We start from the raw sequence: 13312 nt of genomic DNA, 5'->3' as shown, positions 1-13312 counted from the left end.
GTAAAAATGAATGTTTAGTTCCCGTAGATTATCAATTATTTTAGTTTTTGAATGCAGTGTTTCTAAGTGTTCTAAGTTCATTATAAGTTCAAGGAAAGTTTATACTTCCCATAACCAATAATGAATTCAGTTACTTTCTTAATAATATTATGCTGTGGATTTTACTTGAACTCAACCATTTTTGTCAAGATTTAGCTTCTGTCCATGTATTTTTCTTCTGCTGATACACAAAATGTTTTGTGAGGACATGTTCGACTAGAAATAAAAATTCCCTGTATAGATTTTTTTCTAGTGAGTAGCGTACATTTAGTGTCCTAATGGAAGGCAAATTAGAACTTGTTAATGGCACATTAATATTGATCTTCTGAATAGTTTACATAAATCAAAAGGAAAAAAAACAATGGTTTAAAATGCACAAAGTGAAATAATGTAACAAAGTAAAAAAAAAAACGACAGCGGGGCCAGCCCTACAAACAAAGTTACACCGGTCGGCTGAGTTATGAAGTTACACCATTGGTCGGCCGGATGAAGTGTGTTAGGTCCAGCTATACTAGGTTTTGTCCTGGTCTTGTTTTTTTTATTTTGGTGACCAAAGTGGGGTTGTGTATATGCCATCCCCACCCTAATTTGGAATGTTCAATTATGCCATCCCGCTAAATTACGGTTTTGTGGGGCAGCATGCCACACACCTATACAGCATCGAGAGTGTGGAACTTTTAAGGGTTTCCTACATAAATAACCACAATGACCTCTGTCTATAAGTCATTGCCTCATGGAAGAAGACGAAAATGACATAATTACCGATTACTGATAAAATTTACAAATATTTGTCTACTGCATAAATATTGAATATTAAAAACCTATCCAGACATGTTTGCCCCATTACTGTACTGTAAAGTTTAGCCAGATAAGTATAATAGTATAATTTATTTTACAATTAAAAATAATTTTAAAAAATCTTCACATGAACTTTGAAAACCCACATTCTCTTCAGATGGTAAGATGAAAAAACACAGGTCCTAGGTACATTAAATAATTTAGGAAATATTGGGTAGCATTACTTTGGAATAGAGTTTAATTTGTGACAGCTATGATCATTTCTTGCTGTAACTCGGCCTCATTTTGATATCAATACATTTAACGACAGGCGTAGATTTAGCATGTTTTAATGATTTATAGACAGTGCTTTGTATGAGTAACAAGTAATGAGAAACAAGGCGTACGTGTTGGGGTCGAACCTCACTGCATGGAAACAGAACGCCTCTAACTCAAACACAAACCTTTACACTGACTGCACTCTATGGTTTCCCCAAGCAAATCCCGTATGCAGACGTCAGGGGATATGACGTTACCTATACTCAATTTTTATTGGCTGAAAGTACCGCCCTCTCCTTTACGCGTACGTTCATTTAAATAGTGTGTAGCATGGTGGCGGGTATAATGAGTGAGGAAAGTTTTCTCTCGTAATTTTTAACGAATGCGATTGATGTATTTTCTTTATGAAATGTAGCAAACGACGTGATTTTAGCGCTCAAGCCCAATGCTAAGTAATAATGCTGTGATCGAAGGACCTTTGGTATTTTCTCATTTTGGACGTTTGCCTGCATGGTCGCCTGTGACAGTAAGTTTCGAGAGCTTGGGTAAAAGCAAGCTTTTTCAGCGCTAGGTTGGCTATATGCTGTTGAAAGTTATAGCTAGTTTGACACTGAATAAAACGGTCTTTCTCTGCTTTATATGTTCACACAGCAGCAAAACAAAGCTGCAAATTTAGGTTATTGTTGCATGATGGTTCCTGTGCCTAACAGCTTGCGATATGCGCATCTTCCTATACCGTTTCGCTAACTAGCTAGCAGTCTAGTGTGGCATATTTCTACTTCAAAATGATCATTTAACTTCAACTATGTCTGCTGTAGCTAACAATCAATAGCTGGTCATGCTTAATAGAGATGTCATGTTACAGGCGAAATCATGAGTCCTCAAAAGCGGTCTAAAGATGCTGGAGTTCTTGAGGTCCGTTTTGTCGGAGATGCAGAAGTCCTGGACCATATTGTTGATAAACAAGAGGGTAAGAAATGGCAGTTAACTGATAGCGACCATTTCTTTGGTGACTAAGTTGGAGAGAAGACATTCACCTCTGTAATTTAAGGAAATTATCCTTACTCAGTAATTTTGCTGTATTCCTTTTGTAAACAATGTTTTCATAACATGATAAATAAAACCTGCCTCAATATAAATTGTGATTATTATAAAATTGGTAATGCGTCATGTGGTATGGTGTTCATTATCCCGATGAATGTTGCTTTAAATATATGTGTTGTAGTTGCTAGAGCTTGCAAACTGAGCAGTCTCTGAAAATATTTTTCCCTCCTCAGGTGTGAAGGTCTCTAAGGACATGGTCCAGAAGCTGGTTACTGATCTTCCTGATCCTGGAGAGAAAGCGGGGGATGAGGAAGATCAGGATGTCTTTGATGAACAGGACTATGTAGAGGCACTTGGCACTGGAGCTGGAGGTATTGGGTCTACCTGAAAGTTCTAGATCTTTCTGACTCGTTAATTATGACAGTAGTGTCAGAATATTTAAATAAAAAGTTGACATTTTTCTTTTTCCGTTTTGTATTTAGCTCATCTTGTTCTGTCGTAGTTATGAATAATGTTATGACCGGGGAATTGTATTTGTGTTAGTACTAGGATGTGAGTTATAAACATAAACGTTTTGTAATTGAGGTTCATTTTTGCTCATTCAGCAGTGGGAGTGGAAAATGGCTCTGCCAGCATAGCAGGTGCAGCTGTGTTTACTTTCCAGAGCATCAAGCGCTCGAACAAGATGGCTCAGATGGGTGAGTGAGATTCCTGCTGTCCTTTCTGCTTCACACTGTCAGTGATTCTACCCTCCTCACTGCTCACCATCACTCTACTTAACCCTGTTTGGGGCTCTGTTAGTAGTCCAGGATAGTACAGAATGTTTAATCCATTGGATCTCTAATATGTTCATATCCCTTAATTTATGAGATTGGAACTTAAAAATGGGGACTACAGTATCTCAGTCTTGAGTATATTTGTGCTGTAGTAACCTTCACGCTGTGTTTTTGAATCATGAACTTATGAACTGGCATTTTCAACGGATTTTTGAAAAACAAACCTTGTGAAGAATGTTAGAATTTCTCTTCTCCCAGTTCTCTTTCTTAGAGTAATGTTTCTCGGTTCATGTAATGTCACCTAGATAAGCCCCAAATAAGACCAGACTGTAAGACAGTGATGGATGGTTAATTGTGCCCTTTATTCTGTTTCAAAAGCGTCTGCATGGGCCCGTACCCCAGGCAAGAGTGTCACATTCAGCACCCCGGATGATGAAGTCACCAGTCCCCCCAGAGCCAGCAAGCGTGAGTTCAGAAAAGGCTTAACCATTGTTCTGTATTTGCATGCTCCTTAGTTCTGTTCTGTGGCATTATCTTTGATTGGGTGATAATGTTAAATCTTAAAAAATGGTTTCTGTTTTCAGGACAGGATAGCCAAAACAAGACCCCACAGAAGGTACAGTATGTAGAAGAGAATAAATACCAGTCTCGATCATTTGGATATGACGCAGACCATTACATGACTCAGTCATTGTTGCCTGTTAGTTGGCACCCCATAAGGCAGAAAAACAAATAATTCACCTTTCAGTCATTTGTGCTGGTTTGTGATGCCGTCATTGGCGCTGCTTTTGTTTTTGCAATATGTATTACATTTATTCAATAAAAAAATGTGGCCCTGTAGTGTTAAATTTGCGATTCAATAATGTTTACTCGTCACTGTCTTTTTTTAAGGGGAAAAAGGTGCAATTTGTCTCAACCACTCCACATAGACTGCGAAAAAGACTGTCAGGTTTGTTGTTATTCTTATATTATGCTTTTTTGTGTCAATTTCATTTTTTAAAGGTTCGTCAAGCTTTGTGCATTGAACTCCTCATTGGCAGTTGTGCATTGATACCCAGTGACGTACCATAAGAAATCAATCTGTTTCTTCAGCCCCAAACCTGAAGTCTGACAGCGACAGTGATCTCTCCCCCTCCAATTCGGAGGAGGATGATGAGGAGGAGGATGGTGCTAAGGAGAAACCAGTCTCAGTGGAGGCGACCCCAAAAACACCCAGCAAGTCCGCTGCTGCAGCTTTATACAAAACACCTTCCAAGAAAACCAAGAAAGTCCCGGAGGTGAGATCTGCAAAACAAGAGGAGACGAGTATGATATTAATGTATTATAAAAACAAAAAATATCCGGGAAAGTGCAGTGCTTCTGGGTGCAGTTTATTGGCATTAGCATGGCAGGGATATTTCATCAGTTCTTAATGTCTTGCCTGCTCCAGGGCTAACTTTTGGATGCAATGTGGAATTTATAATCCCATCTTCATCATTTTCAGTTTACTTGGTTGGATGACAAGGCCTTAAGCATGTTGCTATAAATACCACTACTGGTACTGCTGTCATTATTATGACTACACTGTGCTATTCTAGGAGACTTTCATGGGATGGGTACAGTAGGTTGACTTGAAATGTAGTTGAAATCCAAGGTATTTAATTTGGTTCCAATTAAAAAAAACATGCAGAGGTGACATGCATAAAGGTGTCATGATCGGGCATTAGTTTGGGTGTGAATGAGAAATTCTGAGAAGAGATTGTGCAGAGAGACAATGCCTTTAAGGACAGTGAAATGTCTGGTTATAGGGAGGCGGTGTGGTATAATGGATAAGGTACACAGGTTTGATTCCCAATTGCCTTTGTACCCTTGAGCAAGGTACTTAACCTGCATTGCTTCAGTCTACATCCAGCTGTATAAATGGATGCAATGTAAAACGCTATGTAAGAATTTATCTGGATAAGAGCGTCTGCTAAAAGCCTGTATACTGTATGAATAGCATACAGTGTTTGGGTTCATTAGGGCGGTAATGTCTGAGTTCAGTGTGTTCTGTTTTGCAGCCCGATCTCGTGGAGGAATACTTTGAAGCGCACAGCAGCTCCAAAGTCCTGACCTCTGATAGAACTCTGCAGAGGCTTCAAATTCCCAGGCTGGACCAGGTGGGTACAGGCTTCCCATCCGCAGCCCACAGCAGGACTTGCACATATCTGCATTGCAGAAAGTCTTTGAAACCATTAAAATCTTTAATAAAGATTGATTGTTTCTTTTTTTCTTTGAGAGTGATGTAATTATGTCCAGCATAATGTTTGAGTAGTTAGGTCAGCATCATTTGCCATCACATTTTCCAAAGTCAGTGTGCCAGTATTGATGGTGTGTCATAACATATTGACGACAACAAGCCATTCAGCCCAACAATGCTTGCCATTTTACTGACTTAATGTTTTTTTTCACGAATTCGGATGGGAGAATTCAGATTTTACTGAATGAATAGAATCAAATGGTGGATGAGGGAACAGGTGGGAAAGGTATGGGTGGGGTTGAAATTCAACAAAAGGAGGAGGGGCTTTAAAATCTTAGATTTGTCTATCATTGAAAACTCCAATAAAAGTATGAATTGATTTCTGTTGAGATGCTGTGTGTTGCGTTTGCCCTATTCCATGTTCGGTTGTGTTATTTTGATGTCACACTTGGGTTTCCTGGTTTAGGAAACGCTGTGCAAGCTGCTAGACGATTGTCCATCCCGTTACTCAGAGGAGATCGCTCAGCTAAACAAGGATCATGAGAAGCATTTCAGCAAGTGGATGCTGCAGCTACAGTGAGCGTTTACCATTCCTACAAAAACCAGACCATCAGACATGTAGTCCCGTGTAAAATTTAGACATAAAAATATGCTAAGCAGATTTTGACACTGATGAATCATGCATATTTAGTAGTAGCTGTAATTCAAGAAATATCATGTCCACATAATAATAATGAATAATCATTTTGTGATCTGTCCAATAGGCTAGGCTTCAGCGTGTTGCTCTACGGTCTGGGTTCAAAGAGGCCGCTTCTAGAGAGGTTCCGCACCTCCATGCTCTCGGACTCTGTCCACATGGTCATCAACGGCTTCTTCCCCAGCATGACGCTCAAGTCGGTCAGTCTGCCCCCTTCCCCCGCGAGCCGTCCTAAAACGGTCTCCGCTACCCTTAGACGCATCACATCCACTCCTTGCTAAACACGAGAGTCTTTTTTACCAGTTTACTCCCTGGCGAACGCTGCGCTTCCTTACCTGGTGTTTCCGCACAGATCCTGAACTCCGTCACAGGAGAGGTCTTGGAACACGGCGGACATTTCCGGACTCCCATGGATCAGATGGACTTCATCGTGGAAGCTATGAGACGAGGTGTTGTGCGTCGTCTTCTTCGTTTAGGATGTACTGCGGGCTTATTGGACTCTATGTCTGTTCTAATTAAGAGAAGATCCCCAAATTAGATTTCCTAAATGTCCTTAAATCCATTACACTGAGCAATTTTATCAGAGGGCTAAAGGTCACGTAAGGACTGTAAGAATGAGGAATTTTCCTTTCAGTCATTACTATATGTATTTTGAAACAGAAAACACTAAAAAAAAAGGTTTAAAAGTATTGTTCAGGCAGTGCTATTTGCAAGGTAGATTTATAAATGTTTTTCAGTTCTTTACATTCAGCAAAACACCTTCCTTGGGTTGTATTTTCTGATAGAAGAAAAGCCCTGAAACCTATTTCTATAAGGAAGAGGTAGAAAAAAATCAGGTGTAGCACATAAACTGTTTTCCCCAGACCCAGATTTCCACGTTTACCTCATCATCCACAACATCGACGGCCCCATGTTGCGGAGCGAGAAGACCCAGCAGACACTGGGGCAGCTGGCCTCCATTCCCAACATGCACCTGCTGGCCTCCATCGACCACATCAACGCCCCACTAGGTCTGTACTGCTGCCAGCATCAACACTGCAGATGCGAACATATGCAGTTTGTGTGCATAATAACGTATTGAGCAACACTGATTGACATTAGTTCTCTGTCTGTGTCTGCGCGCGTGCAAATGTGTGTGTGTGTGTATGTGTGGGGGCTCAGTGTGGGACCAGCCAACAATGAGTCTCTTCAACTGGATTTGGTACGAGACCACCACCTACCTGCCGTATTTTCAGGAGACGTCCTATGAGAACTCGCTCCTCGTGCAGCAGTCCGGAGCTCTGGCGCTGAGCTCCCTCACTCACGTGCTGCGCAGCCTCACGCCAAACGCCAGGTGAGCCCCGCCCACGCCTCGCGTCTCTCCCGACGAGCCTCTCTACTCTGGGACTCCATATTCACCCCATTAACACCGTGACCTCCAGCTGCTGGTCTCACAGACGCTGTCTTATTATACCGCTGACCTTACCGGCGCTTGTTCTTTTGCTGCCCGGCAACAAGCTGTGGCCACAGCCTTGTCCATCTGTCCCTTAAATCACCCCACAGGATGAGAGAGCCTCTTGTAGGATGGGCCCAGTGCTCCACAGTCCGACATCATTCTGTTTCCTTTCTGTTTTAGAGGGATCTTCAGACTGCTGGCAGAGTTTCAGCTGGAGAACAAAGACAACCCCACGTACACAGGTATAACCCACGGCCGCTCTTACACAGGGGTACCCCAGCACCCCTCGAACACAACCTCCTCACCATGTCTGCATGCTTTATATATTAGGTTGCATCTACACGATTCGCTGTTTGGAGCAGCAGGCTATTTGCGTTTCCAATCAGGTGTACCTGATAAAGTACCCACTGAGTGTACATAACCATATAAATGGAAGAATTCAATGCCTTGTCTCAAACTGAGCTGTGATTTAGCTTATGTATTGTATTGACTGAAAACACTGTGTGCACACAGGGCTGTCCTTTCAAGATTTCTATCAACGCTGTCGTGAGGCCTTCCTGGTGAACAGTGACATCACTCTGAGGACACAGCTGACCGAGTTCAGGGACCACAAGCTAATTCGTACCAAGAAGGTCAGAGAGGCATCCCATTTTTTTTGGCCGTGTGCCTCTTGAGGTACCAGTGTACCAATGTGCCCCTTAGTTGTGTTTAAGTGCATGCAGTTTGCTCTTACCCTATGCACTTACCCATAAGTGAATGTAAATCTGTTATTAGCGAGAAAAGGGATGGTTATGAGATGAACCTCAGCCTGTGGAGAGGTGTTAAGTGTTCTGCTGATGTGGGGTCTCCTGCAGGGTGCGGACGGCGTGGAGTACCTGCTCATCCCTGTCGATGCAGGAACTCTGACAGACTTTCTGGAAAAAGAGGAGGCGGAGTGAAGCCCACCAGGCGGCCATTTCGTGTTTGCTACGCTTCCAAATCATCCTCCCAAGTCATGAGAAGCCCCAGTCAAACACTCTGGTGTTTAGAAGATACCGGAAATGAGCGAAGGCAAAGACTCCCTCTTGTGCCAACATGCACTTCGACTCGCTAAATATGAAAACCCTGTAATAGGCGGAGTGAGACTTGGACTCGGCTGTTATCTGTTCCACACAATTGTGGCAATGTGGGACTCATTGTATTGATCTGTCTTGGGAAATGAGCACTTAGTGTCCTTATTGTTAAGCTGATACTATCCATGAAATAAATTTAGTATTACTTGTCCTTGAAGTGCTTAACGTGAAAGAAAAAACATTTTGTGCATTTCTGTTTATTTGCATACAGAAAATATACATGAATCTTTATGCAGTTATTTTGAAGGCAAATGTATAGCAACCAAACATGTAACTTTTCACACAAGTACCCTGACTAACTAAAGTTAAACAGCACGAGTTACTGTCATTAGTCAACAAAATTGTGTTCTTTGTTGAAATTAGTATAACAATACTGCTTCAACTAAAGTGCTTCTGATAAATAGTTTCAATAGTGTTTATATAAAATGTAGAATTTGTGTTGATACTGTTCACTGTACTCAAGCTCAGCGAGGCAATTGTGCAGTTGGTGATAGAAGACACAAAATGGCGTGATTAAGCAAGCCAGCATCTTCACAAGACGGGACAGGAGATAAGTCTGTTACAGCTCAAACAAAGCGGAAGAGAACTCCACCAGCCTTCAGTTCAGAGCCACAGTCACTTCCTGCTCTGAGCAAGAAAAACCACCAAGTGTCCACCAGGTATGAAAGTCCTGGAAAAGGTCATGGTGTCAGATTTCAATGGGTTCCATATTCCTGATTCCAGTAAATGCGCATGGGGTGATGGGGTAGGTGGTTCTATAGTGGGAGTGGATGCGGTCACTCTTCTACAGGCATGCGCCTCGCTGTTGCCCCCTCCTGGCTGGGCTCAGTCACACAGCTGGATGACATCACTCCTCTCGGGCGGGCTGCTGTGTCTGTGCAGGGCACGCTGTCGAGACTCTGCCGTCTTCTGGACAAGCTGGAGCTCCTCAGAGTTGAGCTCCTTCAAGAGAAGCAAGACTGCCTCCAGTACGTGACTCTGGACAGGAAGGGAGGGAGATGTTCATTCTTTGGTGCCTGCACGAGCAGTTATAATGGCCTGCGTAGACACCTACAGTATGTAAATCCAATGCAAGGAAAGTGGAGATCTCTGCTGTCGAGCTATAAGGCAAAGACTATGGAAGTACTGCAATGTTGCTAGATAAGACCATCTTGTCCTTTTCCCATATCTGTGGTCCAACAAACAATCCTTATATTGTCAACATTTTTAATTTGTCACTAATTAGGTGGCAGAGGAAAGTAAACAATGCATTCATTATTTTGCTTTGTTGATACTGGGTATGTTCAGGCTGTTCAATACTTGATCCTCCATTATTGGTGGGAGACTAACGTAACAAAATGCTCAGATAACCGATTGTCTCAGGAGCAGTCAGTTATTAATGTGCACATAAATCCAGTTTAATCGATACATTTTATGTAAAGCTGCTACAACTATTTATGCATCACTACATGATCTGTTTTATACACCAAAAAACTGAAATTTTAACTATAGAAAGATGACAAAGGGCTGTAAATGTCCTATAAACGCATGGTTTACCTGAAGGTTTAATCTCAAAGGTCATGTCTAACGAGTAGGTTCTTACCTGATTGGCTTCATTTCCGGCTCTGACAGTCGACATCTGACTCCGAACATGATTTACCATAAGACGTACAGAAGGGGAAAGTGAACTCACCTTTTTACCCGAAGTCTGTGGAGAGGAGAGCGATGGAAATTTATCTCTTGGTAAAAGCTTCATTCCCAGTTGCTCTCGGATTTTACTGGAAGGAGAAGACAGGATTTTGGAATTCCTCCCTTTTTTAACTGTGCCGAATACCATTTACAGAATTACTGCCTGGTGCTTCCTTTATGGATTATTTACATTTTTAATATTATATTTATTAACACAGTACTTTCCTTAGATCCCACAAACTTATTCCAGGGCACCAATGAGGCACTCTTTGACAGACAAGGTGTGTTTTTAAAATGGCAGAAGGAATATATGTTGAGGTGAACGTTTTAAAACACATAACATAATGTCAGAACTAAGATTAGGCCCCTTACTTTGTCTCCTCCATGCTGTAGTTTTGGGGGTCATTCTCTGTGTCGGCCTCTGTGAGCCCGTTAGCAGAGATTGGGACTGGTGCTGGGGGATTACCGATCACCTCCCCTTCCTCTAGAGCCTGGGCCAGCTCCTCCTCTGTCACCACTGTCGGAAAAAGGCAGACAGAAACACGACACACTGTCATGGGGCTATACACAATACTACTAAGTAACTTCCAGAGACACACTCTGACCACAGCAACCTCTGTGATGAGATTATTTTATACAGTAATACTCACAGATACTGGCACAGTGAAAAAGCACCCTCCATAACAAAAATTGAGTATTTCTCAGAATCACTGCTTTAAAGTTCTGCACAAGCCATGGAACTTAAAGTTATCACTTCACATATTTGGGGCCCCTACGCATTTGTCTGTACTATTTAACTTTGCTTTAGCCATTGATGACTCCTTCCCATGAACCAGTCAAAGGCTCATTTTTATAACTGCCATAACTTCTAGCGGGAATAAAAACCAAAGAAAAAATTGAAACCAAAAGTATGAAAAAACAGCCATAAATTTGATGATAGTACTGTCTGTGAGTGATATGACCGTAACAATCTCATTAGAAAGGACACCAAGTGTCTGGCAGTGGCACAAATTAGCATTGAGCCCAGCTGCTAAGCTCAGGGGACGCTGCACACGCACCCTGATTGTCCAGCTTGTGCAGGCTCGGCAGGTTGCGCAGTACGGTCATGCGGTACTTCACAGGGTCGCTGCCGCAGCAGGGGTTCTCTGCCAGCCACAGCACCCGCAGCTGGGCCAGGTGCCTGAGGTGGCTCAGCTCGCTCAGGCTCTGGATGGAGTTCCGCCTCAGATACAGCTCCGTCAGGCTCTGGCACTGACTCACGTGCTCCAGGGAACAGATCTGATTAGCACTGGAAGGAAGGGAAGAGCGCAGCAATGTAAGGACATGACAGGAGAGAGTGAAATGTTTGTGTGAGAGTTTACACGTGGCATGGTGCAAAATTTAATAGGTGGGAAAAATTATTATTATTGATAAATATTAAAAGGCATGGATTAATCAAACAGTTTACGCAGACCAATGTTTTAAAATTCATGATCAGGAGACCACAGATGCCTCTGTGCTATCCTTGTTTCTTCTTACCGTCTGTCATCTTTTTGCTTTACTTAATCAGAAATTATGCCTTCAGTTCATGGGAAATATGTAGTAATGTTGAAAAACACATTTTGCTTAACGAGACATACGAGGTAAATATGGACCTACCTTAGAGTCAAAACTTCAATATTGGGCATTTCTGTGAATATTGAGATCTACAGACAAAAGAGGTTATATCAGACAGATTAATAGATAAATAGAGTAGCATACCGATATGATGTGATACTATGAACATGAAATCAGCTGAAAACCAAGCAAAGTAGATTACTGTCAGAAAGGATTTTCCAAATAAAAATCTCAGTAAAATATAGCTAGGTTACTTACATCTGTCAGGTTGCAACCCCTAAGATGAAAAGGAGAAACGGTTAATTCGAAATGATAGTTGAAAGCCGTATGTACCCAAAACACTATCAGGCTATTCAGTAAACCTGTGACAGGATGGTAAAAGTTAAATGCAGGATGGTGATTACAGCCATCAACATCTAAAGTTGTTCAACGTCCAGAAAATAAAAATGCAGTAGGCCTACATGCCAACATAATACCACACGAAAGTGGTATGACCAATGATAATTTGCGATGCTGTCATTCAACCGGGATCAGGGCTTCGTAACATAACTAGCTAGCTATAGTATAATGTAACCGTAACTTCGCTGACAACAACCAAATAATGAACATCACAAGTCTTGGCGGCGTAGTCAGCTTTCAGAGCTGGACAGTGATACCTAGCTCATTCAACCTATTGGTAAGGTTAGTAGCTAGTTAGCGAGTTATCATATGCAAAGCTGCATTGCTAGCTAGCCAATTAATTCGTTACATCTAGCTAGTTAAAAATCCATCATACATCTTAAAACAGAATAATCAGTTTACTTGCGGGATATAGTTCAAAACTAACTGCGCTTAAGTCAGCTGGCTGGCTATTCCAAATGGCTAACGTCAGACAGCCATCCTGCAACAGGACCACCTACACTACAGTTAGCTACTACTAGCAGTTGGATAAACTAGCTAGCTGCATACGTAGCTACCGAGAGCTATCTTACCAGCAATTGAGTTTCTTAACGCTGTCGAGGTCCGACGCTTTTGCCCTAGCAAGCACTAATTTTCGGGTTAGTTTCATCTTAAAGACAAAATATTTACTATCTCTGTCCTATAATATATTTTTAGCAGTGCCTGAGTCAATGCTATTAGCTACAACGTTCCCAGCCCCAGGCCAGCGGTATCCATTACTCTTGTACCGTGCGCTTGTTTACAGAGCGCATGCGGCTTTGTGTTGGTTCTGTGTGTGCTAGCGTCTGTAGCGTCATAGCAACTGTATGGTTGCTGTGTGTTTAACCCTTGCACGTCGGTCATCGATTCAATGGGAGTTTTGAAGAGTACAATTATTTAAGTTAATAATAATAATAATAATAATAATAAATTTATTTCTACAATGTTTAGTGCAGTATACATATTCAATAATTATGGCACCCATTGCATGTTCTCCCAGTGTCCGTGTGGGTTTCCTCCGGGTACTCCTGGTTTCCAGCCCAAAGACATGCAGGTTAGGCTAATTGGAGGGTCTAAATTACCCATAGGTATGAGTGTGTGAGTGAACAGTGTTTGTGCCCTGTGATGGATTGGCAGCCTGTCCAGCATGCGTGCCTGCCCAATGGATAGGCTCCGTATTAAAATAGTGAACATACTTTTATTTCCTGAAAAATGCAGTATTCCTATTTGCCACTAGATGACAGGAACAGACTA

The 13312-nt window shown here is 41.9% G+C and overlaps 2 protein-coding genes across 2 annotated transcripts; one reads left to right on the top strand and one right to left on the bottom strand.

Moving 5' to 3' along the window:
* The first annotated feature begins 1398 nt into the window (after window positions 1-1398).
* orc2 (origin recognition complex, subunit 2) lies at window positions 1399-8528 on the top strand. The gene is made up of 17 exons (XM_035411568.1): window positions 1399-1621; window positions 1961-2065; window positions 2373-2510; window positions 2745-2837; window positions 3294-3380; window positions 3500-3531; window positions 3807-3864; window positions 4008-4192; window positions 4955-5053; window positions 5600-5709; window positions 5898-6030; window positions 6183-6279; window positions 6694-6840; window positions 6992-7163; window positions 7446-7507; window positions 7779-7897; window positions 8120-8528. Exons 1-17 carry the CDS (start codon window positions 1606-1608, stop codon window positions 8201-8203), a joined length of 1737 nt encoding a protein of 578 aa, XP_035267459.1. The 5' UTR covers window positions 1399-1605; the 3' UTR covers window positions 8204-8528.
* A 30-nt stretch (window positions 8529-8558) lies between these two features.
* On the bottom strand, window positions 8559-12860 carry cfap410 (cilia and flagella associated protein 410). Its single transcript, XM_035411569.1, has 7 exons — window positions 12613-12860; window positions 11900-11918; window positions 11684-11730; window positions 11104-11333; window positions 10418-10562; window positions 10050-10134; window positions 8559-9355 (listed from the first exon to the last, which is right to left on the bottom strand). The coding sequence occupies exons 1-7, from the start codon at window positions 12687-12689 to the stop codon at window positions 9203-9205; spliced, it is 756 nt and encodes a 251-aa protein (XP_035267460.1). The 5' UTR covers window positions 12690-12860; the 3' UTR covers window positions 8559-9202.
* Between the last annotated feature and the right edge of the window lie 452 nt (window positions 12861-13312).

The sequence above is a fragment of the Anguilla anguilla genome, chromosome 3 (assembly GCF_013347855.1).
Source record: "Anguilla anguilla isolate fAngAng1 chromosome 3, fAngAng1.pri, whole genome shotgun sequence".
Taxonomy (NCBI): domain Eukaryota; kingdom Metazoa; phylum Chordata; class Actinopteri; order Anguilliformes; family Anguillidae; genus Anguilla; species Anguilla anguilla.
This window is presented reverse-complemented; position numbering and strand designations above follow the sequence as displayed.